This window comes from Taeniopygia guttata, chromosome 26 (assembly GCF_048771995.1).
Source record: "Taeniopygia guttata chromosome 26, bTaeGut7.mat, whole genome shotgun sequence".
Classification (NCBI taxonomy): domain Eukaryota; kingdom Metazoa; phylum Chordata; class Aves; order Passeriformes; family Estrildidae; genus Taeniopygia; species Taeniopygia guttata.
The window spans coordinates 6,129,018-6,155,068 of NC_133051.1; the positions used below are offsets into that span (position 1 = coordinate 6,129,018).

General features: G+C 48.2%; 1 protein-coding gene across 1 annotated transcript in view; it reads left to right on the forward strand.

The window, feature by feature from the left end:
- The window catches only part of SYT6 (synaptotagmin 6), a 36,786-nt gene extending 21,577 nt beyond the window's left edge, over window positions 1–15,209 (forward strand). The window contains exons 3-7 of the mRNA XM_030291908.4: window positions 1,411–1,969; window positions 6,078–6,198; window positions 7,021–7,192; window positions 8,152–8,302; window positions 13,657–15,209. Coding sequence (XP_030147768.1) covers window positions 1,411–1,969; window positions 6,078–6,198; window positions 7,021–7,192; window positions 8,152–8,302; window positions 13,657–13,728 — 1,075 coding nt within the window. The 3' untranslated portion in view covers window positions 13,729–15,209. The remainder of the gene's footprint in view (window positions 1–1,410; window positions 1,970–6,077; window positions 6,199–7,020; window positions 7,193–8,151; window positions 8,303–13,656) is intronic.
- Window positions 15,210–26,051: the final 10,842 nt, after the last annotated feature.

The window sequence follows — 26,051 nt, forward strand, 5'->3', positions numbered from 1 at the left end:
TGATCTTTGAGGCTCCTTTCCAACACAAACCATTCTGTGAAATGCAACATCTCTCCTTGACACAGAAGGAGGTGAAACAGGGACAGGAAAGAGGGATCACAGGGTCCTGGCTGTGCCCCAGCACTTCTGTTTGCCTGGCTGGCCGTGCCTGGGATGTGCACAGGAGTGTGGCAGGGAAATCAGGCACTGCTCAGAAAATTGGCTGCACTTTTGCAGGATTAGTGAGGCACTGATGGCTGCCCCCTGTTTGAAGGAGCTGAGTTAGATCAGCACGGTGCCACCTGCATTTGTGAGCCACACTCTTTTATTTATTCACACTGCTTTTTGGGCAGCTGATTCCCTCTCTGCGTGCACACGCTCCTTCTGCTTTTATTACACCTTTCCAACAGAGAAGGAAAAAACCCTCAGCCAGTCTGAATTAGGATAAACAAAGTGGGACTTAGCTGTACGTGGGTAGGTTTCAAACACACTTTCTCTTTGGCAGGTTCCTCTGATTCACAGCCCAGCCTAACCCTGTGCAAAATACCTCTGAGGAACCTGCCAAGGTCTCCAAGCACCATGTATCACTGAAGGCTAATGCTCTGTCTGTAGAGTTTCTAGTTTGGTTAAATAACTCTATACACTGCTCTTGTAAATACCAGATAATCTGAAATAATGCCCTCAGTCCACAGAAGGCTTTTATGCTTTGTTCAGATAAAGCTTTGCTTCCAGCTTGTACTGGAGGAGAGCTCAAGGCAAGAGACTCTTCCTGACAAGGCTGTGACTCCCTCCCTGTCAACAATTATCTATCAGTGTCTGATGAGGCTGTTGGAAAAGTCTGGAAGCAGCAATACCCAGCAAAGCCAGGCTGGACAGGGCTTGAAGCAAACTGATCTAGGGGAAGGTGTCCCTGTCTGTGGCAGGGGATGCACGGAGATGAACTTTAAAACACTCTGAACCCAAATAATTCTGTGGTTCTTTGAATAAAGCCTCAGATTCTGAACTGGTTGTGGTTCTGTCACCAAAAGAAAAAAGCAAAAAAAAGGTTTTTTTTTTGTCTGAGAGAGCTGAGTGCCAGTATCTTGGAAGCGTAAGGACTGAGGGTGGGGAAAGTCTCCACGTGGTGCTGTCTGTGGTTTGGGTGAGGAGTTGTTGGGGCCCATCTGTTCAGCTGTGGGCTGTGAGTTGTGCCACAGGTGAGAAAACACAACCTGTGGCAAATGCTCTGGAATTTAAGAAATTTGCCGGATTGGATCCTTGCAGATGTTCGGAGGTGCTCCCCTCTGTTCACCTCCATAACACACCCGGTTTCAGTGCAGAGCTCGGGAGCACCCACAGAGCTCGATCTGTGCCGGTTTTTGAGTCCAGGGCTGAAAAAGGAGAGCCATGTCCTTGGAAACCCACAGAGCTGTTGGTGTGTCCCTCCTGCAGGCACATCTCCTTCAAGAGGCACCTGCCCCGGCAGATGCACGTGTCCAGCATGGACTACGGCCTGGAGCCGCCGGCCGAGGCCGAGCAGCCCACCAGCATCGGCCGCATCAAGCCCGAGCTCTACAAACAAAAGACCGTGGACACCGAGGACCCCAAGAAGGAGGCAGAGAAAACCTGTGGGAAAATCAACTTCACTCTCAAGTACGACTACGAGAATGAGACGCTGACTGTCCGAATTCTCAGGGCTTTTGACTTGCCAGCCAAAGACTTCTGCGGCAGCTCGGATCCCTACGTGAAGATCTACCTCCTGCCCGACCGCAAGCGCAAGTTCCAGACGCGAGTGCACAGGAAGACTCTGAACCCCACCTTCGACGAGTCCTTCCACTTCCCCGTGCCCCACGAGGAGCTGGCGAGCAGGAAGCTCCACCTGAGCGTCTTTGACTTCGACAGGTTCTCCAGGCACGACATGATTGGAGAAGTTATCTTGGACAACCTGTTTGAGGACTCGGACCTCTCCCGGGAGACTTCCATCTGGAGGGACATTCAGTACGCCACGACGGTGAGTACCTGCTGGGCAGGGTGGGGGTTCTCCACAGGGATAAATCCTTCATGGCTCCCAGCTGATGGGTTCCTCGCCTCCTGTTAGCCCCTGGGACCCGCAGCCGTGGCCCAGTTCTCTGCCATGTGCACATGTGATGCCTTGGAGTGGCTACCTAGAACGGAGGTTAGACAGAGTTAAGAGAATAAAGTGAGTATTTATTAAAGGCCTTCAGTAGATGCAACATGGGCAGTCAAAAGCCTTGCAGAGACTGCTCCCAAGGGGGACAATGGTCATGAGTTTCTCAGACAGATTAGAACTTGGTCTATTTGCATATTAGGGGTTAATTGTCCAATTATAGCTCCAGGTAAGGAAGTCATATTTCCCTGGTTCGCTTCTGCCCCCTGATTCACTTTTGTTTATACTCTGGGGCCTGAGGCAGAGGCTGACCTTGGTTCTCAGGCCTTGGAGGATTGTTTTGTCTGACAAAAATGTGAAGAGAACTTACTAACACTCTACATGGAGTTCAGAATTATACACCAATGCAGTCCAGGATCTGAAAAATAGAAAAGTTAAAACTCAAGGCACCAGATGATCACAGTAAGGAAGAGCTCTATGGGGCCAGTACCAGCCCCTCGGTTCTGAGAGATGCTGGACGTGCTGCTGGCAACTCTTCCAGAGCTGGATTTGGGTCTTTTGATAGTTCTGTTGAATTTCCTCTGGAAGAGAAACCAAGCCTCAGAGAGGAAAAGTCCCAGCCTTTTCTGTGTCACAGAGATGGCAGGAGAAGCCAAGTGCTCACATTGATCACTGAGCGCAGAGCAGTGACATTAACCTCTCCATAATAGCTGTCTGCTCCTCCAGTGCCCTCCCAGGAGGATCTGGCTGGTCCTCAGGGCGAATGAATGATTGAACTGCTCTGCAGCTGGACGCTAAATCAGCCATTGCCATTGTCATTTCACATTGTTATTCCTGAGACTGAAAGATGAGACATCCCCGCCCCTGTGGCTGGAAGCGTGGGCCCTGTCACATCTTTCCTGGTGACTGGCAGAACGCCACAACTTGCAAAAATCTGTCCTGCAGCTTCCCTCATAGCTCATCTCATACCTTTGCTCCCCTGCTGTCTGTGCTGAGGAGGGAACTGTCAAACATAAATATTTACTGTGGCCAGCACTGCCACAAGACATTTGCTTTGTAACTCTGGTGCTTTTCTCTCAGCACTGTGCTGCCCACCAGTTGAACCTCTCGGTGAGTTCCTCCAGTGCTCTTCTCCTGCTGCAGGGTGTTCAGAGCTCTCTGACAGCTCTGTGAAGCCCAGCAGGTGTGCACAGCCCCGTGTCCTGTGCTGCTGTGCCCAGCGGGGTCCCAGGGCACCCAGGGGACATGCAGCACCCCACCCTGGAAGGTGGCTCAGGGGCTGGAGCTGTCCTGGAGGGCACAGAGAGCTTTGGCACTGCCAGGCTGGAGGTGGTGCCTGCCAGGCACCCTGGGGCAGCGCTGGGAGCGTGCTGGGAGCTGCTGCTGTGCTGCCTTTTGAGCATCTTGCCTGGGAGGGCTGTGGGAAGGAGGCAGAGGATCAACCATGAGGAAAGCAACAGTTTGAGTTAGCAGGGTGCTCACAGCTCTTGGCTTCCAACCTGCAAATAGCCACGGCTGTGTGATTGATGGATGGTAATGAAAGCAGAAATTCTGGCAGAGAGGCAAGCAGGCACCAGGCACATCCTTCACCCCTACAGGGGCTGCTAGAAGGGGAGCAAAGTGCTCCTGATGAGCTGATGCCTCCTGGAGGAACCTGCCTGTTGGTTCTGCAAGCAACAGTGGATGCTTTCCTGGCTAAATAATCTCATTTAATGGGGGAAAACTCCACAAAAGCAGGTGGAGATACACCAGCAGAAGGGTTGTTGAGGGAAAAGCCTCCAGAGAAGGTGTGAGGGGAGCAGAGCCAGCCCCATGACCAAGATGTGTTGAGCAGAAATCCAGCAGAGCTCCATCCCCTTGTCCTCTCCATGCCATTCTTAAGGAATGTCCTGCTCCTGGAACATCTCAGCCAGCTGTAGCTGGACACCCAAGGACATTTCTCTTTAATCAAAATTGAGAAGGGTAAATACAGTTTGCATAAAACCCCAAGAAAGCTCTGGGTGCCTAATAATGCATGAGATCAATGATGTGGGTAGGAGGGTAGAACACTCTTAAGAACTGATCTGGTCAAGTAGCCAGCACTCAGCTACTTAATTAATGACTGTACAGCTTGTGAATCAGGGAAACATCTCTGGTTTCAAGTCTATTGATTCAGAGCTTCCATTATTTCCTAAAAGGTACTGATATGAATTTTGGAAATGTCCCAATGTCTATAATCTGCAAGAAAATAATGTACCCACAGGACACGCTTTGCTCTCTTGTATTTACGGTTGCAAAGAAAAATCTTTGACCTGATACAATGAGGTCAAAGAATAATTTATGTTCATTTTATACCCTGAACGGGTGCTCTCAGTGCAAGGAGAGGAACAGAAGATGAGATAGTGTCCAGAGGGTGCTCTCACCCTCATCTCACACAGGGCTGCTCTCTTCTGACATCTGTCCAAGGTTTCCTGCCCTCATCCATCCCACACTGACTAAGAACAAAGAATGCATGAAAGAATAGACCCAATCAAAATTTTATATAATATTCATTAGTATTCTGCACATCTAAGTGGAATAAAAATTCAATCTTTGCCTTACCTGAGAATGAGCAGGAAATAATTTGGCAAAAACCTCATCCATCAACAAGATCTATTCTCCTAACACTTAGCAAAGCTTTAAGTGCATTTACTTGTCTTTCTAGTTCCATCACTCTACTCCTAACAGCCACAATTTCTCTTCAGCAGATCATTAGATCACATTGAAAGGAATGAAATGCACTGTTTCCGAAAATAAACGGGTTGTTTGCTGTACAGATGTGGGATCTGTATGTAGAAAATAAGAATTTTTTTAAAAATCCATTTTTAGAAGGTGTTTGGAAATCTTTCTGCTGACTTTGGATGATGATGCTTTCTAGTTTAAATCAGACATTTGGTTTGTTTATTTTCCCCTGATGTCCCATGGGCAAGGCAGTGATGGAAAGGGCTTTTAGGAGGTGTAGTCGATGAAGCTGCAGGTACAAGAAGTGCTAAGAGCTATGGATAAAAGTTATTTGATGGGGCACTAAAAGAGTAAATTGTGTTGGCCTCTGTGTAATCCTAAAGTACCAGACATTTCTGAGTGCCATCTGCTGGTTAATTCCCCATTTATACTCACAAACACAGAGCCCCACGCTGTGCCCGCTCCTTGAGGGCACCTCAAAGTGCTGGGTGGTCCAAATGTTGGCACATCACAAACCAAAAGCTCAATGAGCCCTTCTTAACTGTCTTCTGGCTCAAAGTTTTACCCCCAGTTGGTAACTGCCCAAAAACTCATGCTCAGAGAAAGCCACTGAGTTACTCAAAGACATTTTAATTTTATGCAGAAATGTTGGGCACTGTCATAAACCTTTATTACTGAATTCATCCCTGCCCATGGCAGGGGGTTGAAACTAGAATATATTCAAGGTCTCTTCCAACCCAAACCAGCCTGTGATGTTATGAACTGATGGCACTGGCTGTCACAGAAAGTTTCTGAGATTTTTGCAGTGCACAGGTAGAGAGCACAGCATCACTGCATGTCAGGAGCTCATCTTTCCGTCACCTCACTGTGTTTGTCACATTCCTGGAGGAACCAGGCACCAGAGGCATGTACAGTACACTCAAACAAGACTTGATACTAATTTGATTTCCTCACTGCATTGATTTGGTGTGAGATACCCCATCTCCTCTGTGCGAGCAGTGGAGCAGGAGTGCATCTGCTGTGCATTAGCTGTGCGTAGCTGGGAGGTTGCAATAGGAAGCACAGACTCCACTGAGGCAGAGGAAGATTGTTCTTAACTAAGATGTGAAGGTGTAACCTATTTTTCCCATTCCCTGTATTTATTTTCAGCCAAATTGTGGTGGGGTGCACTCAAATAAAGTAGTGTACCCTTTGCTACAAGTGGCAGAGCAGAGGAAATGCTGGGGTGGAGGAGGAGGCACCTGGCTGGTTCTGCACTTTTCCAATAAAACTGTTCTCTGCTTTATTGAAGGAAAGCGTGGACCTGGGCGAGATCATGTTTTCCCTTTGTTATTTGCCAACTGCAGGTCGCCTCACCTTAACAGTCATTAAATGCAGGAATCTCAAAGCTATGGACATCACTGGTTACTCAGGTGGGTGTTTGGTGGCTGAGGAGGACCCCCTTGCATCCACATTTCCCCTCTTCCCTCACTGTACCCTCAGGAGACGGTGGGTGAACCATCACAGAAATACCTAAGAAAGCTTTGTCTGTGTTTTAAGTGCAAACAAAATTTTTTAAAGTAGAAAATCTGGGGCTTATTTCTCATCCCACTGGAGGGTTTGCAGGGCCAGAGCTTTCTTGGAACCCTTTACAGCCAGAACCAACTCTTTCACCCCAAGATCAGGAAAGGATCATGGCCCACCTGGATAAATCCCACTGCAATGTGCATTCCCCTGTACAGTGGCCAGTAGTCAAACCTGAAGATCACAGCCACCTAAAAACTGCATTTGCAGTTTCAAAGAGCTGACTTGCAAATTTAGCATGCACAAATTCTGGCTTTCATCATAAAACCCAGGTTTTTTTCCAGACGCCAACTTCAGAGTATTTGAATTTCATTGTACGAAAAGCAGTAACAAAAGAGACCTTTGCAGAAAATGTTTCTGCTCAGCTGGAGCTTAATGCCATATGAAAAGTCTGAGAATTGAGACTTCAGGTGAAGCCAGCTCAGCCTTTCTGCAATAATAATCATGCAGTGCTGGTTCTCTGGTGCCTGAAGCACAGGTCACCACCCACACCAGTATGAGAGATGGAGGATTTTACTGGTCTGCAAATAACTTTTTTCTAAAAGTCCATTTGAAGAGCACCTCTGGCTCATGGAAACTCACAGCCCATCCTCTGATAAAGCTGTTTCTATATTGCAAAGGTAACAAAACACATCTCATCAACAAAAGGTCTTCTATCTCTTCCTCCCTAGATCCATATGTCAAAGTGTCTTTGCTCTGTGACGGGCGAAGACTGAAAAAGAAGAAAACCACCATAAAGAAAAACACACTTAATCCCACCTACAATGAAGCAATAATCTTTGACATTCCCCCCGAGAACATGGATCAAGTCAGCCTCCTTATCTCTGTCATGGATTATGATCGGTAGGTGGGAGGCTCTGGAGATCTGGAGGGGAGAACATCCCATTGGGTGCAGATTTTCCAGCTCAAATGCAATTTTCCACAGTGCTTTCCATAGTCTCGATGGCAGAGCTCAGCTATCCACCTGTCTCTGGTGATATATTGCTACAGTGACATTGATATTTATGGCTATGGAAAAATAACAAGTTTGGCAAGGCTGATCCTTGCTTCATGGCATTTCCTTGAGCAAGTGCCATGTTCCCCTTGGTTATTTACTTGTCCTGCAGCACATTTTAGAAAGCAAATAATGTCAGTCCGAGCAGCACTGGGTGTATGAATTATGCATTACTGAAGCTGGGGTTACTCCTGCTGTAGAGCACTACTCACACCTCTGTGTCGGACTGACCTGCAGAAATCATTTAAAAGCTGCTGTAATTACCCGTGGTGATGGCAGTGCTGGGGCAGACACCAGACCCCAGCAGTGGGGACCAGGCTGTGCCTGGCCAGTGTGGGCAGCCAGGGGGAGGGATGGATGGATGGATGGATGGATGGATGGATGGATGGATGGATGGATGGATGGATGGATGATGGATGGATGGATGATGGATGGATGATGGATGGATGGATGGATGGATGGATGGATGGATGGATGGATGGATGATGGATGGATGGTGGATGATGGATGGATGCATGGATGATGGATGGATGGATGATGGATGATGGATGGATGGATGGATGATGGATGGATGGATGGATGGATGGATGGATGGATGGATGGATGATGGATGGATGGTGGATGATGGATAATGGATGGATGATGGATGGATGGATGATGGATGATGGATGATGGATGGATGATGGATGGATGGATGATGGATGGATGATGGATGGATGGATGATGGATGGATGGATGGATGATGGATGGATGGATGGGTGCACGGGTGCATGAATGGTAATGGTGCTGTTTCTCTGCCATTCCTCAGGGTGGGCCACAACGAGATCATCGGGGTTTGCCGTGTGGGGGTCAATGCCGAGGGGCTGGGCAGAGACCACTGGAATGAGATGCTGGCCTACCCCCGCAAGCCCATCGCCCACTGGCACCCGCTGGTGGAGGTGAAGAAATCCTTCAAAGAGGTGTGTGGGGTTGTCCTTCCCTTCCAGTGCCTGTGCTGGGTGGGACTGGGCTGGCTCCAGGCTTTCAGAGAGCTCCTGCTCTCGCCTGGGATTTTCTGAGCAGAGCTGAGGGAATTTTCTCACCAGAAATGAACTCTAGAAAACAAGCACTTCTGTATAGCCTTGAAATAGCTCCTTGAGCTTGCAAGCAAGACTGAGAAGAACTGTATTTACAGATGTGACTGTTACATTTTGGGTTTTTTCTTTTCTTTTTATTTTTTTTCTTTTCCTTCTTAAATTAGAGATTGAGAGCAGTAAGGAAATAGAATGCTGCTCTGATTGCAGAACAAATTGTCCAGGGATATTGCCTATTTCAAGTTTCAATTTTTCATCCTAAAAGATTTTTCTGTTGACTCATCTCCAAGCCTTTGAGGGAGAATAAATAGAACAAATGTAATTGCTCTAAGCATCTCCAGAGAAAGAGATTGACTGATGCAGCCCCAGAGGATAAAATAGGGCTGAAATGCCTGGGTACCATTTCGACCATCTCTGACATTTTCTCCCCCCTTGCACTCCAATTTCTCATGCTTCTGTGGAGCTCTTTGGCTTTGCCTGATTTAGGTCATAATTTCTGGAGGACAGACATGTGGAAAAGGGCACACACGCCTTTGACACTTCAAGTATGAGAACAAAGCACCAGCACGTGAGGCCAGTGATATGATAATAAAGGCAATAAAGCCTCCCACTGTGTCTGGGGCTGAGGAGGTATTTTCCCTCAAAGACACAGAATAAATACTTAACAAAAAGCATCTCATCTTCCCCTTCAAGTTGAGTGCTGAGCTGTGCTGGAAGGCAGACACTGGGCTTGCTGAGACTCCACAGTAGTGTGAATTAGTGTATAAACCTTGTCTTTCTTTGAAATCTGCTCTTTATTCCAACAAGGAGGGGTAGGGAAACCCTGGCTGTGGCTGCCCCATTCCTGGGAGCACCCAAGACCAGGATGGACAGGGCTTGGGGCAACCTGGGATAGTAGAAGATGTCCCTGCCCATGGCAGGGGTTTGGAACTGGATGATCTTTAAGTTCCTTCCCAACCCAAACCATTGCATGATTAAGAAGTCAGTTTGTGCTCAGTGCCCTCTGTCCCAGCCCAGGTCAGTTACACACAAAGGAAAACCTGGCAGCTGATATTTTAGCTTAGGACACGGATATATCAGACAATGGACACCTGAAAATTCACCCTCCCTTGTGTGAGGTGATCTGTGATCTCACCTTGAATCAGCACAGGGTTCAGCTGTGCAGGGCTGGGGGGAGTCAGAGCAGAATTAAACACTTTGTGTGCAGTGCTAGCTCTGCCTTTGGGTGCTGAGCAGCACCAGGACTTTGTTCCCCCTCCCCTGCTGGCCCTGGGCAGGAGCCACGTCTGGACAGGCTCCGTGTGTCACCTCCCACTGCCACGGGGAGCTGGGACCAGCAGCCACAAGGTTTCAGCAGAAATGGAATTGATCTCTCATTTGATCTCTTGGTGTCTGTAGCACCTCACAGTGTGACACCAGCTGCCATGGCTGATCCAAGGGCAGGAGTTCCTTCTTCAGGTTGCAATTTTTATGGCTCTCTGCACTAGTTTTCAGATGTAGGTGGGGTTTTGAAAGAAAAACTCCTGTAAAGTTTTTGAAAATCACTAAGAAAAAAGTTAAAAAAGGCATTATTGTTATAATGAAACAGAGAATTCAAGGAAGACATGGAAAATGACTCACCTTCTAAAATGTACTTTGAAAGCCATGGCTGAGCCCCCAAGACTCTGGAAAAAAACTGAGTGAATCATTTCACCCCTCAACACATAGGTCAGGAGCTCTGCTTAAAAGGAAAGAAACAAAACCCTCTGATCATCTGTTCTGGTATTTCTGCCACAAACTGGTGCACAGAGCCAGCAGGCAAATGGTCTCTGTGTTTATTTGCCCTTTTAGGTTTTAGCGCTGCTGTCTGCAAATCCCCAGTGCAGCCTAAAAGAAAAACCAAACAGAAAAGGCACAGGCTCCTGGAGAGAAATTAATGGGGAATGGTATTTGTTGGTTACAAGGCATTGTATCATCTTTTCCATGTTGTGTTTGGGTACCTTTGAAAAGAGATTTGGGGGTTTGGTCCTGTAATCCCAGCTCTGGGTCCCTGTGCAGCTGCTCCATCCTTCCAGGCTCTGTGGGCTGCTGTCTGTCCCTCTGCCCTGAGGATGCTGGGGGAGAACTGCTGACCCTTCCTGCCTTCCTCACCTCTGTGGGGGTGAACTCAGGTGCCATCCTGAGCTATCATTTCCATCTTCCTCTTTTGTCTTCTTCTTCCTCTTCATCTTCATCCCTGAGCGTGTTTGTGCTGGGCAGCAGCAAAGGGAACATTTGCTTCCCGCTTGATCCTCGTGATGGTCTCTGTGTGCTCTGACCATCAGTAACAGCCTCTGGCTCCATCCAAATCTTCCCTGATTGAGTGCTTGACCTCAAACCAAGGCGAGGGAGCCGGCATTGAATTGTCCCTTTGATGTCTAAATGCAGGGACGGTGACTGGAGCAGTGTGTGTGGGGACACAGAGCTGCTCCAGGCACTGTCACCTCCCCGCGCTCGCTGTGGTTGGGGTCCCACCCTCCTCCCCACCCTTCAGGGGTGAGAAAAGTGTGGGAATATGGAATTTCTTTGCTGATCAACAGCCTGCCTGGTGTGCCTTGGAAAAGCTTTGGCCAGGAGAAGGATATCCTACCATATTTTGACTACAGCTCAGAGTCATTTCTGGTGAATTTACCAGGAGAATGTCACCAGAGCTGTGCTGCTCCAAGAGGATGGCCCAGCCCTGACCCCCTTACCCTGGCACAGCAGGGATGGATGGATGGATGGATGGATGGATGGATGGATGGATGGATGGATGGATGGATGGATGGATGGATGGCTGTGTCCATGGTGTTGGACCAACAGCCTCCTCCAGTGCTGGGCCATGATTCTTTGTCCTTCATGAGGACCTGGGCAGCTCCAGCCTGTCCCAGCAGCCACAGTGCTGGGCTAGCATGGCCCAACCCCTCACTTCTGTGCCAAAAGCAACTTGGCTCTTCCTCCATGCTCTGGTGCCACTCCCTCTTCGCTTTCACTGCTGGAAAAGGCTCCAGTGAAAAGGGAAACACTTTGGATGCACATCATGTCTTTGGTTGCTCCATATTTATCAACAGTGAATAACAAACCATAATGACTGCATTTCTCTAATGACCATCATCATTAAAGAGGGAACATGGAGAACATGTGCAAATGAATCATTAATTACGGGCTTTTAAGCGCTATCCTCCTCACACAGATGTTCAGAAGGCGAGTTTCTGAGCAGAAAGGGAGAATCCCTCTTTGTGGGGTGATTCTGACAATAAATTCTTCCCTTCAGCACAAGCTGTTCCCAGTGTTCAGCCCCGAGGCCCCGCTGGCAGCTGCTCCCTCCCCGCGTCCTTCAGCCACCCCACCCGTGTTCCTTCTGCATTCCTCCACCCATCAGCCAGGTTCAGGGGGGCGTGCACGAAGGGAAACATAAAATTACAGCTCGTTCTTCCAGGATTTGAAGGGAACTTCTGAAAATGGGGATTTTCCCTGTGATCTGTGAAAGACAAACCCTGGAATGATGGAGTCACGTCATCAGCATGATGAAAAACGGGTCAAGTGCCTCTGATGTTCAACATTTATTTGTTTAAAACATTGCTCCAGATTAAAACTGGTAACTCTCCTGAGAGCCAAGTCATGCCCATAACGAAGAATAATAATTTGTTTTTAAAGTCTTCCAGACTTTGGGGCCTGTTTGATTTTTATTGAACTGGTCCCGGTTTCTGACTGTTGACTACACAATGCATGGCTCACTTTTTCTAATTGAATGAAGAAATATCTCCAGGTTCCTCTCTGCTCATTTGGACCTGTCCTTGGAGGAGTTTTTATCACATTTTTGGAGTAGCAACATTGTCCTTGTCATGCAGGCAGCACAAGGCAAAGAGCATGGGGAAGGCTCTGCCAAAAGCCCATTTCTGTTGTAATTTCTGCAATCTGCTCACTGGAAATTCTCATGAGGAAGTTGTACCTGTATTATCAATTCCTCAGGGATTTTAGACATTTTTTTTCACATGAGAAACACAGAGGAAAGTGTTTCCTTACCTTAAGGCAGCTGTTAGGTAGGACAAGCTTCTCATCTTCATTCATTAATTTCTGCTCAGCCCTGACGAAATAGAGGCAGCTCAAAGCAAACCTGTGCAGTGAGTTACTTTACACTGACTGGTTTTGTTGGGGAAAGAAATTGGCCAAACTGGCCAAATTTTTGACTACTCCAAATCCATGGAGCATCTGCAAGGAGCTGCTTGCCCTGCTCAGCCTCCCTGTGAGCACCAGGCTGCTGTTCTCTTGTTTTCATTTAAGTTGGTTTTGCCAAGGCAAGGGCGAGTTCTGGCTCCCCAAGTGAGTTTTACCCAGAGAAATGAAATTCATACATGCTTAAACATTAATATCAGGCAGCAAAGAGTTTCTGCTGATGTGGGAGGGCAGGGAATTGATCCAGGCAGTGGAAATCCTGCCTCCCGTTGTGTCTGGGAGATGTCTATCATTTGTCACTGGAATTTAATATAGCAAGATGGTGAGATGGGCAAGTGCTCAAAAGCTTCAGGAATAATGGGTTTGAATTATGATAATAGCCCCCAAGGCAGATGACAAATAATTTATGATACCCTAAGTATGGCAAAGAAAAAAATGTTTGCTCCATCCACTGAGTCTCTGATCTGATTTTCCCTTTGAGAAATGTCTCTGGTGCTCTGGACAGAGCTGCTGTGGAGTAAAATCACCAGACTGGAAAGACTCAAGTGCTTCTGAGCTTAGACAGTATTTTTAAACCAAAAAGACAACAGCAATAAAGCAGGGAAGAACTGAGAGCATTTTGTCTTCACAGCACACACAGACACTGTTTATTTTCCTTTTTTTTTTTTTCTTTTTGGGTGAGGAATCCTCACAATTGGGAATTGATTTACAAAGCAATAAAGTAAATTGTTCAGCAATTCCTCCTGAGTGGTTAAACACGGCCGCTGCAGAAATTGGAACTTGTAGAGAAGATGAGAGCAGAGCAGGGCAGGGATGGGATGGGATGGGATAATGGGATGGGATGATGGGATGAGATGGGATAATGGGATGAGATGGGATGGGATGGGATGGGATGGGATGGGATGGGATGGGATGGGATGGGATGGGATGGGATGGGATGGGATGGGATGGGATGGGATGGGATGGGATTACTGAGGAAGAGGAGATGGACAACACAATGCAGGATTGGGAATGATCCCAGACAATCTCTCCCATTTGATTCACTTGATTTCTCCTCTGTCCCCCAGTGGCACGGCCGGGCAGCGAGCTTCGACAGCCAGGGCTCCTGTCCCTCCCCCAAACCACCCCCCACACCATGATCCGGAGCAGGGACAGCAAAATGGGACTAAACCAAGTAATTTTTGCACTTGGCCTTCAGTCTCAGTGGTTGCTGAGGGGCGGTGGCAGCAGCGGGACTTTCTGGTCTAGTTGTTCCTGCGTAAGTAAAGGTAGAAACCCGTTTTGTGGTCAAATATGTTTTTGTCTAATATGTCTCCCAAGGTGATGTTATTTTTGTGGCTTTTGCTGTACGGATCTGTTTCCAGAGGGAGAGGGTGGACTGAGACATGTGCTGGGAGTTTGGTCTGTAAAATAACGTGTAAAATAGTTTTTAGTGTGTGCAAAGGCTGGAAAGGGGCGAGGAGGTGTCTGCAGAGAGCAGAGGTGGCCGGGATAGGGGACAGTGGCCACTGGAAAGCCGTGGCAGAAGATGGAAGAGACTCTTCCAAGCCACCACCAGCTCCATCCTCGTGGTCAGCCCCAGCCCTGCAGAGCGTCCCTGGGTTTCCTGTTCATGTAGAGGTGTCCATGAGCTCTTAGAAGTTTGTGCAGTGTGTACCCCATAATTCCTTTTGTCATATATTATAAAAATGCTGTTGATTCCTCAGGAGGGGAACCCTGGGTTTTTTCCCCTGTATCTGAAATCTCCCCAGAGCTATTTGCATGAACAGTTCCTTCACCCCCCTTTGTAGCTGCTGCTCATCCCCCAGGACATCCCCACCTTATCTGGAGCAGAGGGAACGGCGTGGCCACAGGTGGGATTCAGAAAAAAAAGGGGGAAATGTTACAGAAATGGGTGACAGCCCTGCATGACCACTGGGTCTCTATTTCTTGTCTCATCCAAGTAATAAAAGGGTGACCCAAGAGGCAAAGGGAAATACAGAAACATGACTGATACTGAAAAAAGCTTCCAAACTTTTTTCTAATGACTGTCAGCACTTTCTTAAAGAATAAAGTTTCTCAGCCCAAGCCCTGAAAGAAGGTCAAGTTCTGGGAAAAAAAAAAAAAAAAATCCTGAATCACTGCTGGTTCCTTGGCTGCAGATGCCAAGAATGAAGTTAGAATATCCCAAGCTCTGGCTTTACAGCTAAATCAGCTGATCTTTATCAGCCAGCTGTGGATTTTGGACACTTTCTCATCCAGGATTTTTCTCTGAGTTAAGAAGTGTGTTAGTGCTGTTTATTCCACCCTAATTAAATTAGGCAAAAGCAGATATTTTGGTTTGGAGGTAGAGTTTGCGAGCGAGGCAGCCGGCTCTCCTCCCCTCAGGTTATCAGGACTGTGTTCATCAGCCACAATCCTCAGGTCAGCTTCAGTTTCCATTTTCCCAAATGCCACCACGTCACCCCTGGCTGCACATCAGGGCTGGCACAGAGGGGTGTTTGCATTGCTCCTGGGTGAGATGAATCCTTTGTTCAGTGAAGGGTAAATACATCATTCCTCATCACACCTTGTGTCTTAATTCTCTTTATGTGCCACATGCTATAGGAGCAGAAACTCAATAAAATGATTTGGTTTGTAAGTGCTGCCCTGTCTGGTGGAATATTTCCTCCTGTGGGAGCAGGAATTGTGTGTTGTGTGGTTTTGGATGGGCACAGTGATCACAGCGGGTGCCATAAAATGTGATAATGGCAGAGCCTGGCACGGTGTGGGGCTGGGCAGGGGCACACGGTGTCATCTGGAGCTCTGCAGCTCCTGCCTGGGCTGGGACAGCCACACCATCCCAGGGACAGCCCCTGAGCACAGCTGCAGCAGCAAAAATTGTATTTCCAAGCACACTGCCACAGAAAAGTGGTGAAACTGCAGTGGTTTCCCAGCACAGAGTGTTCTGAGAGCTTCTGCTGGGGAACAAGGAGAGGACAACCTTCCTGAGACCATCATCCTTTTGGGAATGTCCCGTGTTTAACTAAAGGGGTGAGTTTCTGGCCATTCAAACTGATTGTCTGGGTGGGTCAAACACTGGCCACGAGCCCCTGGACCTTTGCCTGAGCTGGAGGAGCCTCAGGGGAGCAGGACAATGAGCTGGCAGTGCCCCTGGCAGGTTGGCAAACCAAAGGACAAGACGTCCCCAGAAGAAGCCACAGCAGTCCCAGCTGGTGGCACTTGACAATCATTAATTGCAGCAACCCACTCAAATCCTTTTCTTCTCTAATCCAGGCTTTTTGGGTTTTGGCGTTCTCTGTATAATCTCCATCTTTTATCCATTCTCCTTGTTATCGAGGATTTAGTCAAAACATACGTGGGGTTTGACACAAAGCTGCTATTTTTAATCCTTGCTTCACACAGATAATCAATTTCCACTCAATACTGGCTGTCACTTGCATTGCTGGAAAGCTGGAGCTCACGTTAGTGAATAACACCCACGCCTGGTTGGCTCAACCCCCCCCCCCCCCCCCTTTAATTTATATTTTAAATGCTGAGATTTTGCCACATCCCTCAGCCAGGGGATAATCAGCCCATTGTGTGTTTGTCACTCAGGGGGATTGGCCACACTCATGGGGACGAGCTCCACACACCAGGGCAAACCCTTCCCTTTCATCCGGGGGGGAATTAGAACCCTGGGAAGGAGCTGAGCCCAGCACAAGTGCCATGGCAAGATTTGTTGAGTTGTTTTCTCGCTCCTCACTTGCTGCTCTCGACCCTGTAATAGCAACTCATAGAGACATTTCAATTATTTCCGAACAAAATAAGGAGGGTCACCCCAGGGCCACGTCCCACAGGAGGCTTGGCCATGCTGGGGCTTCTTTGAAAGTCACTGCAGAGGGGAGGATGCTGCTGCAAGCAGCCACAAATGAATAGTCTGTTTTATTGAGTAGTGCAAGCAAAATAAACACATGGAGCATTCCCAGACCTTCCTTTCATTTTTTTTCCACTTCCTTTCTCTTCAGGGTCTGCATTTCCATCAGCCAGTGGCTGGCTGCAGGGAGGGGAGGGACACTGCAGGGAGGGTGGCCGTGGCTGGTTTAACGTGGGGCCTTGGGGCCAAGGGAAATCCCACGGGTCCAGCTCAAAGTGAGGGCTCAGAGGGCTGGGAACTGTCCCAGCCGCGCTCCTTCCCACCAAGATGACAACAAAATAAGTTGTATCTGAGAAAAAAAGATGGAAAACATCCAGTGGGAAGTGAGTTCCAGATATGGAATTCCAGAGCTGGTTTGGGTTGGAAGGGACATTAAAACCCATCTCATTCCAACCCTTGCCACGGCAGGGACACCTTCCTCTATCCCAGGGTGCCCCAAGCCCCATCCAGCCTGGCACTGGGCACTGCCAGGGATCCAGGGCAGCCACAGCTGTGCCAGGGCCTCCCCACCCTCACAGGGAGGAATTCCTTCCCAGTATCCAGCCAGGAGGATATTCTCCACTACTGGCTTCCCACTGATCACATCATTGTGTGATGGGGTTTTTTCATACATCAGCAACACATTTGTTTGGCAAAGTGAAGAGTCTTGTCATAACAATTCATATTTAGTCTCCAAATGTGGCCTTTAATTGCTAATTACAGAATGCTACTCACAGGTTGGCAAATCACACACACCAAGAAAAATCCAAAACAGTGAGGAAGAAAACAACTGGGGGTTTATACTTTAAGAAATAAACAAACGTGGTCTTTAATTATCTTAGGGGAAAAACTAGCAGCTGAGAAATAAATGTAACTTCAATATTGATGTGTGTCACAGCTGCCATGGCAAGGCTGTCCCCGGGGCTGGGAATCACTTCTTTTACAGGAAGTTTTTGGGAACAAGAGTGGCAAAGCCCACCTGGATGCCAGGAGCTGCAGACAGGGAGGGACAGATGGGGGTTCTGGGTCTCAGGATCACAAACCTGCTCTGTGTAGCTTGGTGGGATGCTGGAGGCAGCAGGGAGAGCAGTGCAGGGACACAGTGGGGACAGACACGTGTTTGTGGGCACAAATTCCAGCTGCCCTGCCCCCTCCCTGGGCCCAGCTCTCTGGCAGGAGCAGCTTTGTGTGCTTTGATTTCAATTTTATTTTATGTCTTCACAAACCTTTTCTTTACACATAATTCTTGATTAGCCTGTAAAGAGCATTCAGCCAATGGGCTCCATCCCAAACACATCCCAGTCCTCCTTCAGTCTTTAGTTCAAGCAATGTCAGTCCAGATAATTTTATCTTTGCTTGCAAGTTAATAAATTAGACAGAAAAAAATATATAGCTTATTGGAGAAAATTACAGCCCTGATCCTCAAGATCCTGATATCAGTCCTCTGTTTGTTCTTCACTTTTACTACTTCTGTTATTTGCTCTCCTAATTGTGCCTCTAATTAGGCAACCCCAGACTTCTCAATCTCATTTTGCCAGAGGTTTTCTCCCCCAGGGCCCTCATTGTTCTTCCTGCCATTAAGATTATCCATCAGTACAGTTGTGCACTTATTCAAATGCCAGGTCAGGATCTCATCTCTGCTCGTAGTGCCTCACGCAGGGATGTTCTCCCTGGGACTGCCAACCCTGTCTGCCATTTCCAGGGACTCTCAGCTCCTGCAGGAGCGAGCCCAGGGGGCACAGGGGGTGGGATTCTCCTCCCAGCACTGGATAGCCCAGGAGAGCTAGGCTGCCTCTGCACGGTGCAGGAGATGTCAGCTGGATTAGGACAAGGGGCAATGGTTTTATACTAAAGGAGGGTGGATTTAGTTTAGATATTAAGAAAGAATTCCTGGCTGGGAGGGTGGGTGTGGGAATCCAGGGTTTCCCTCTGGCTGCCCTGGCAGGTCTGGGACCCTGGCAGGGGTCAGGAACCCCCTGGACAGAGCCCCCAGAGACACTGGCTGTGATCTCTGCCCATGGAAAAGAGTTTTCAATCTTACCGGATGAATTACAAGCTCTGAGGGTTTGATATAAGTAATAATTAAGTGTGGCACAGGTGCAAAAGTAAAATTTTAGGATTCTAGATGAGGGGTCCAAAGGGGACAAGATGGAGGAAATTGGGTGTGCCTTGTCCTTTTTCTCCTTCTTCATGCCCTCCATGTTTCACTGTGGTGTTGGCATTTTTCTGTTGGTTCAGGCTGGGGACACACTGTCCGACGTAGGTGACAGATATTGGCACGTTATTGTAAATCCAGCACAGGTAGTTTGTGGTATTTAATGTTTGTACCATCCCACTGAGGGCAGAGCCCCACACGCTGCCCTGCAGGACAGAGCTGCGGCAGGGCAGCAGAACATGTTAGAGATAAACAGAATAAACAACCTTGAAACAGCACAGACCAATTATGGCTTCTGCTTTGGCACCGGGGCTGAAAGACAGAGACTTTCTACAATCTCGGAATCATCAATAGCACAGATTCCGACAGGTGGGCAGGCCCTGGCACAGGTGCCCAGAGCAGCTGGGGCTGCCCCTGGATCCCTGGGAGTGTCCAAGGCCAGGCTGGATGGGGCTTGGAGCAGCCTGGGACAGTGGAAGGTGTCAGGGTTGAAACTGGATGAGCTTTAAGGTCCCTTCCCACCCAAACCATCCTGTGAGTCCATGATCCTTTTGGCAACAGGAGGTGATGCCGTTTGCTCCTTTGCTGGGCTGAGCATCACTCCAAAATCCACTTTGTCAAGAAGTCAAAGCTGCAGGTGAGCCTGGGAGAAGTGGAATTTGTCTCCTCTCTGCAGATGCACAGGCTGGGATACTCTGGATTTCTGTCCGAGCCAGAGGCATCCCAGGAGCCCTGCCTGGCTCCCAAACCCTGCAGCCAGCCTTCAGCAGCCGTGCTGCTTAAATGTACAAGAAATGTATTTTTTTCCCTCAACTTTCCTCAAAGATAATTTGTAATTATATTTTACAGCTTATATATATATATATATATATATTTAAGACAGTGTGTTACTCATGCAAATATAATTATATATTCTACATTCCCGTGTCATTTTTAATTAAAAACATGGTATTTAAAGCACGTACATCTCAAAAATCCATTCTTCTATGAAAACCCATGCTTCTATTAAAAATGCCGTTGGCTGGAGCGGATGAAGTACCTGGATGGGCCAGGACAAACGCTCCGTTGCCGTGGGAACAGCCGCCCGCCGAGCCGAGAGCCGCTCCCGAAATTCGGGGAAATGCCATCAGGGGTCGGAGCCAGCCCGAATCCCAGCGGTGTTCTCCCGGCTGCACATCTGGGCACATCTGTGCCAGACCCCGATTCCCGGCGCTGGAGGAGCTGTCGGGAGCGGTCGAGTGGCGATGCCAGGGCTGGTACCCCACGGGAATGCCATGTGGGGCAGCCTGGCAGGAATTTGGGCACCGGGCACAGGCAGGGACACACCGCAGAGCCAGGCGGAGGATGGGAGCACGACCCAGCCATCCAATTCACACACGCAAACACTTTTCTGGCTCGTTAATTGCTTCCAAAGTGGAAGATTTCTCCTAATCTCCCATTAGCAGCTGCACATCCCTCTCCATTTCAGATTTTCGTGCTTGAGGGTTTGTGGCTGTCGGCAGGGACCGAGTGGAGGAGCGGTAATTTTTTAATTAAGTCGCTTTGCCGGCGCTCCTCTCGATGTCTGAGAGAAACGAGGGAGGATTTTGCTGCTGATTTCTTGGAGACCCCCCCTGCCCACCCCTCCAGGGATGCCCCACCAAGTGTCCCTGTCCCTGTTCTGCTCCACCAGCCCAAGGGGACCCTGGTGCCACAGGAGCGGTCCTGGGCAGGGTGGAACCCCCTGAGCATCTCTGCTCCAAAGGCAGCTGCACCCGGAGATGCAGAGATGATTTAATGGAGTTTTTCTGGGACGTGATGGTTGCAGGAAGCAGGAGCACCTTCCTGCCTGTTGTCTTGTCAAAGCCCACCCTGGGTCAGGGGTGGCTCCGTGTGGTGAAAAACTTCTCCTCCAACCCGTGCTGCCAAAGAAAGGCTCAGCAGTCTCTGTTGTTCGGTCTCAAGGCAGTTTATTGCAAGTTATCTAAAAGATTTTCTTCTGGGGCTGCTGTGGTTTGCTCACAGCTCAGGCAGAGGCACACACACACCCTGACATCCTCTCTGACTCCCGACTGCTTCTTCTCTCCCCCTCTGCCCAGGGCTGTGCTGTCTTTTATATGGTACATTACGTGTTACATGGGTACAGTTTGTCCCCAATGCCCATTACCTATATTAAATGGTGCTTTTCTATCTTTTATATGGTACATTACGTGTTCCATGGGTACAGTTTTTCCCCAATGCCCATTACCTATATTAAATGGTGCTTTTCTATCTTTTATATGGTACATTACGTGTTACATGGGTACAGTTTTTCCCCAATGCCCATTACCTATATTAAATGGTGCCTTTCTACTCTAAACCAATCTGTGAGTGCCAACATCACCAAGAACATGGAGGGAAGGAAGAAGAAAGAGGGAGGACAGGGCAGGCCCAAATCCCTCCATCTTAAAACCTCTGACCCCCATGTACAAAACCAAAACCCCCCTGTACAGCACTCAAAAATTCTTCCCTTTACTTTGTGACTACTTCTCCTATAACATCTAAACTTTTGTGACTTCTTGTTCTTCCTGCAAGGTTGGTAACTCATTCCATGGCTCAAACCCAAAATCACAGCTGCTTCCAGCTGCCTGCCAGGGTCTCAAATGCTTCTGACCTGGGCCCGGAACATCCAAAAATGTCTGAGGGACGTTTTGAGTTCTCACATTGTCTGACCTCAGCTTTGCCTCTTGACCTCTAATTCTGCCCTAATTCTGCTCCTCAGGAGCTGCTGCCTCCGTGGGGATGCTCAACCTGCTCCAGGAGTGCTGAGGGAATTCTCCTCTCCTTCCCCAGGACCCCACATGGATGTGGGGGATTCTCCTCCTCGGGATGCTCATTGGGATCACCCGTGGTGCCTGGGACTGCTCAGGTGCCACCCAGGAGTGCAGACCCAGCTGTGTGGGGTTCTCCAGACTAAAGGGGTGGTGCTGCCGCGGATCGGGACCTTTCCAAGCTCATCCCTCCAGGACAATGCCACTCCTGAGGGCTGCAAAAGTTCCTCGCAGCAGGAATGGAGCTGATGATGCAATTAAAATAATTATTTCCTAAACCTGCATGTCCCTGCAAGCCTCTGAAAGTGGCTCTTGCAGTGAAGAGGGAACGGAGGAGCAGGCTCAGGGCTGCCTGGTTTGCCAGCAGGCAGCTGAGCATCCCAGGGGATGGTGACACTACACCCCAGCTGTGCAAAATTTCATGGCATTTATTGGGACTGATGTCTCTTGATTAAATTATGCTTCTTTCTTCATTTATTCTCTAACAAGCTGAACATTTCAATTTCCCAGGCAAGCCCATGTCAGGAATGGGAGGAGGTGGCACTGACACTGATACTGGAGGGGGCTCAGTTGGAGAGGAATACTTCTCATTTAAACCTCTGATTTCCTGAAAACCTGCACTCAGGGGAGAATTGACAATTCAGAGCTGAGCTGAGAGCTGCAATCTCCTGCAGGAGCTGCTCACAAAGCAGAGTGTGGCTCCATGGCCTGTGTGGTGCCAAAAATCCCCCAGGTTGCAAAGCCTGGAGCAATTTGAGGTGAAAAGGGAATCATAGAATCATGGAACGGTTTGGGTTGGAAGGACTGTAAAGATTATCCAGCTCCGGCCCCCCTGCCATGGGCAGGGAATCAGACCTTTCATTTTTCCTCCCCTGAGCAAATCCATGGAAGTGCTAATCTTTGCACCATTTTCATTTACAAGGGTTAGGAGGTAATTTAGGAGAAATCCGTTTAGCTGAGCAATTAGCGAGTCAATAACACACTTCTGCATTTTATTAGAAAGAGAAAAATTGATAATTTCTGTTTGTTTTGACCCTACCTCTGCAGCAATAGCAGCAATTTTCCCAGATAATCCCAGTTACCATGGTTATATCTCCCTCCAGGACCTTGGCCACCCGCAGCAGGAGGACACAGGAGCATGGGCAGAGCCAAGGCTGCTGTGCTGGGGGAAACTGCTCCAGTCCCCCCAAATTCTGCATCCCTGTGCCACTCCAGCCTCTCCTGCCCTGCCTGCACCACTCATCCCTCCCCAGCCAGCAGATGGAAAATCAGGAGGGCTGGGAAACCCAAATTTGCTGCTGCCTGCCAGCTGGGGATGAGAGATTCAGGGGCAAAGAGACAAAAAATCTCTACCTGGTATTTCTTGGAGCTGACTGACTATCCCTGAGCTGCAGCACTGGGAAAGAGACCCCAGCCCTCATTTCCCAGGGAGAGCCACTTCGCCCCTCAGCAGTTTTGCCTCAGGAAGAGGGATTAAAGCAGAAAATTCAGATCTATTCCAAAAAGGCACTGGGGAGCCGATTTTAAGAGGCAAGAAATTAAAGAACTGCTTAGCTGAATAGCTGAGCTGGTATTTTTCTGTCCTCAGGAAACAACTTTGATATAACAGCATTAGTAATAATAACACCCCAAAGAAAATCCTGGTGAAATCATGTAGACTGCAGAGTGTGTGAAATCCCTGGGATGGGGCGAGCACGGCGTGGGCCTTCCTTGTGTCAGCAAAATCCTTCCTGGAGGGGATGGAGACACATTACCACCAATGGGAGCAGCTCAGGGAAAATAATCCATCTTGATCAAAGAACCAAAATAGCAGAAAAAATCTGTTAGTAAATGAAACTGCCCAGAAAATGTTGAAATTTAGTGCGTCACAAGCCAGCGCTCCTCTGACAGGGCTGTGAGCTCCCAGCTTGAAGGTTTTATTTTTATTCCTCCTTTTCAGAGGGAAGGAAGGAGTAGACAACAGTGAGAAGGGTGAGAGGAGCTTGGACATCCCCAGGCTGGCTGGGACAGATCCAGATCTGCAGGGCCCGTAATTCTGCAAAATTAATCTTTTAAAAAGAAATTTCAGTTTGCGTCCCTCCCTTTGGGAAGGTGCAGCACATCTCTGCAAGAGGGGAGTTCAGGGGTGTGAGTGCTCTGGAGGGTTTGGGGGGCTGGGGAGGGAGCAGGGCAGCTGATGGTGACACTACACCCCAGCTGTGCAAAATTTCGTGGCATTTATTGCTACTGATGTCTGTTGATTCAATTATATTTCTTTCTTCATTTATTCTCTAACAAGCTGAACATTTCAATGTCCCAGGCAAGCCCAGGTCAGCAGTGAGAGGAGGTGGCAGCTGACACTGGCATGGATATTGAAGGGGTTAATCCTGCCAGGGAGGATTTGGCAGGAGCTGGGTTTGGTGTCTGAGGAGGAGAATTGGGGCAGGGGGAGGTGGGGTGGGCTGGACCCAGCTGGGGCACAATGTGCCCGTCCTCAGATCTCAACAGAGTGTGAAAAACGCCAATCGCTTGGTTTTTAAAAATTGTAAAAGTTTAATAATAATATAATGGTTATAAAAATAGTAATACAATTAAAGTAATAAAATTTAGAGTTAGGACAATTACAAGACAATAAAAAGCAAAGAATTACGGATGTTTGGATGCTCTCGGACACTAAGTCACGAAAAGCATCCCTTGTGAACAAAGGAATAACCTTAAAAGCAATAGCCTGTTCATATATCTCATACATGATGCGTAAATTCCTTGCAAATTAAGAACTTTTCCGGTTTTTGTCAACTTCTCCTTAATCCTGGTGGTTCCAAAAAGACAGAGGGAAGGTGGAAGAATGTTTGTCTTTCTGATAAGGAGGCTGCAACTTTTTATGGGCCCCCTTTGCTGACATCTCTGTGTGAAGAGTTTCTTGATTATCTCATCTTCCTGCTTGAGCTTGTAACAAATCCTATATCGCAGAATTTCTATTTTAACATTATGTTGTAACCTAAAACTGTGGGAACCCAGGGCAAGGGGAGTATCCCCCTGTCTGCCCTGGGGTGCTCTGACTCCCAGGAAAACACTGACTTTGACCCTCGTTAATGGAGAAAACTTCCAAATCCTCAAAAACCACGAAAGTGTGAAATAGATTGTAGATAGCAGTGTAGTATGTCACATGGGTGAGAAATTTAGGTTTTAAAGATTTTTAGGATGTTATAGATGGGTTCAAGGTGGAGGATATAGGGTGCTGTCTCGAGTTCCTTTCTCCTCCTTTCTTCCTCTTTCTTTTTGGGTTTAAGTGGTATCTTGTAATTGGGTAGAAAAATCTGCATTACGGGTCTTTAGGGGTCAGTTATTGCATTAAAAAGGGAAATAATTTAGGTTCTTAATTGGGTAGTTTAGTTTTTTATTAGACTTAAAAAGACCTTGCACATGTGGTTGTTGGCCATTTTTGTGCTGTTTTTGGGCATGCAAGCTCTGGGCGCAGACACTGTGCTGAAGTTTTGATAGGATAACAATAAGCAGAAACTGAAGACCAAAAAAGTCCAGTGTGCATCTCCTTTTCCTGACACAGAACTGCTCCAGGAGGGTCTCCCCTGCCAGGGGAGCCCCCAGGGAGTTGCCCAACTTGGGGCCCACAAACTCACATAAAACAATATTTAACACACCACTTAAGGGAACTAATACAGCATAACTTTCTAACATTACACATATAATATTCATTGTCACATTTGCGAAAGCCAATGATAAAATATGCATTTTTCACAAGAGTGCCAGGATCTCCACCAGGCTGGGGGTGAGGGCCCCCAGGGCTGTGCCCCACCAGGCCAGCTCCAGGTGAGGGGCACACGTGGCAGGAAACCTCCCCTGGTGTCAGAGCTGGCTGGTGAGTCCCCAGCAGTGTGAAAGTCCTTGTTCCCCTAGCCCAAACACTGAAGAACAGGTCTGGAATGCGTGAAGTCGAGTTTTCAAGGTTGTTTATTTCTTCTTATCGAAACATTCTTTCTCTGACCTGCGGAGCTCTGCCTAGCAAGGAGGCCGTGGCATTCTGTCTGTCCTCAGGGCGGTGTTTACCTTTTATATCAAAAGTTACATATAGTCTGTTTATAACAATGCACCAATATCTGACATTTATGTTGGACAGTGTGTCCCAAACCAACAGAAAAGTGTCACCAACACAGCAAGACATGGAGGGCAAGAAGAAGGGAAAGAAGGCACACCCAAATCCCTCCACTTGTACCCCCTTGAACCTCATTCTAAAAATCCCAAAATTCTACTTTTCCTCCCTGTGTTAGTTCAAATATCACACCACTCAAACCCTTGTGACTTGTAATTCTTCATACAGAGTTGGCAGCTTTTTCCACGGGCTCAAATCGAAGCCACAGCTGGTTTTGACTTTTTGCCAAGGTCTCTGAGACCCCTGCCAGGGTCTGGAGCCAGCCAGGACAGCCTGAGGGATCTGGACTCCGACACCCTGGCACCCCACAGTGCTGTCCCACACCCCCACCCCGGGGCCCTTCTGTCCCCAAAGCCACAAAGTGCCTGGGCTCAGCGACGGTGCCAAAATGAGCAATAACAGAGCTGGGCTGGAGCACACAGCCCAAACCCTGTGACCCACCACAGACCCCACTGCCAGAGGGGTGATGCCCACGGCAGGAAGAGTTTTGGGTGAAT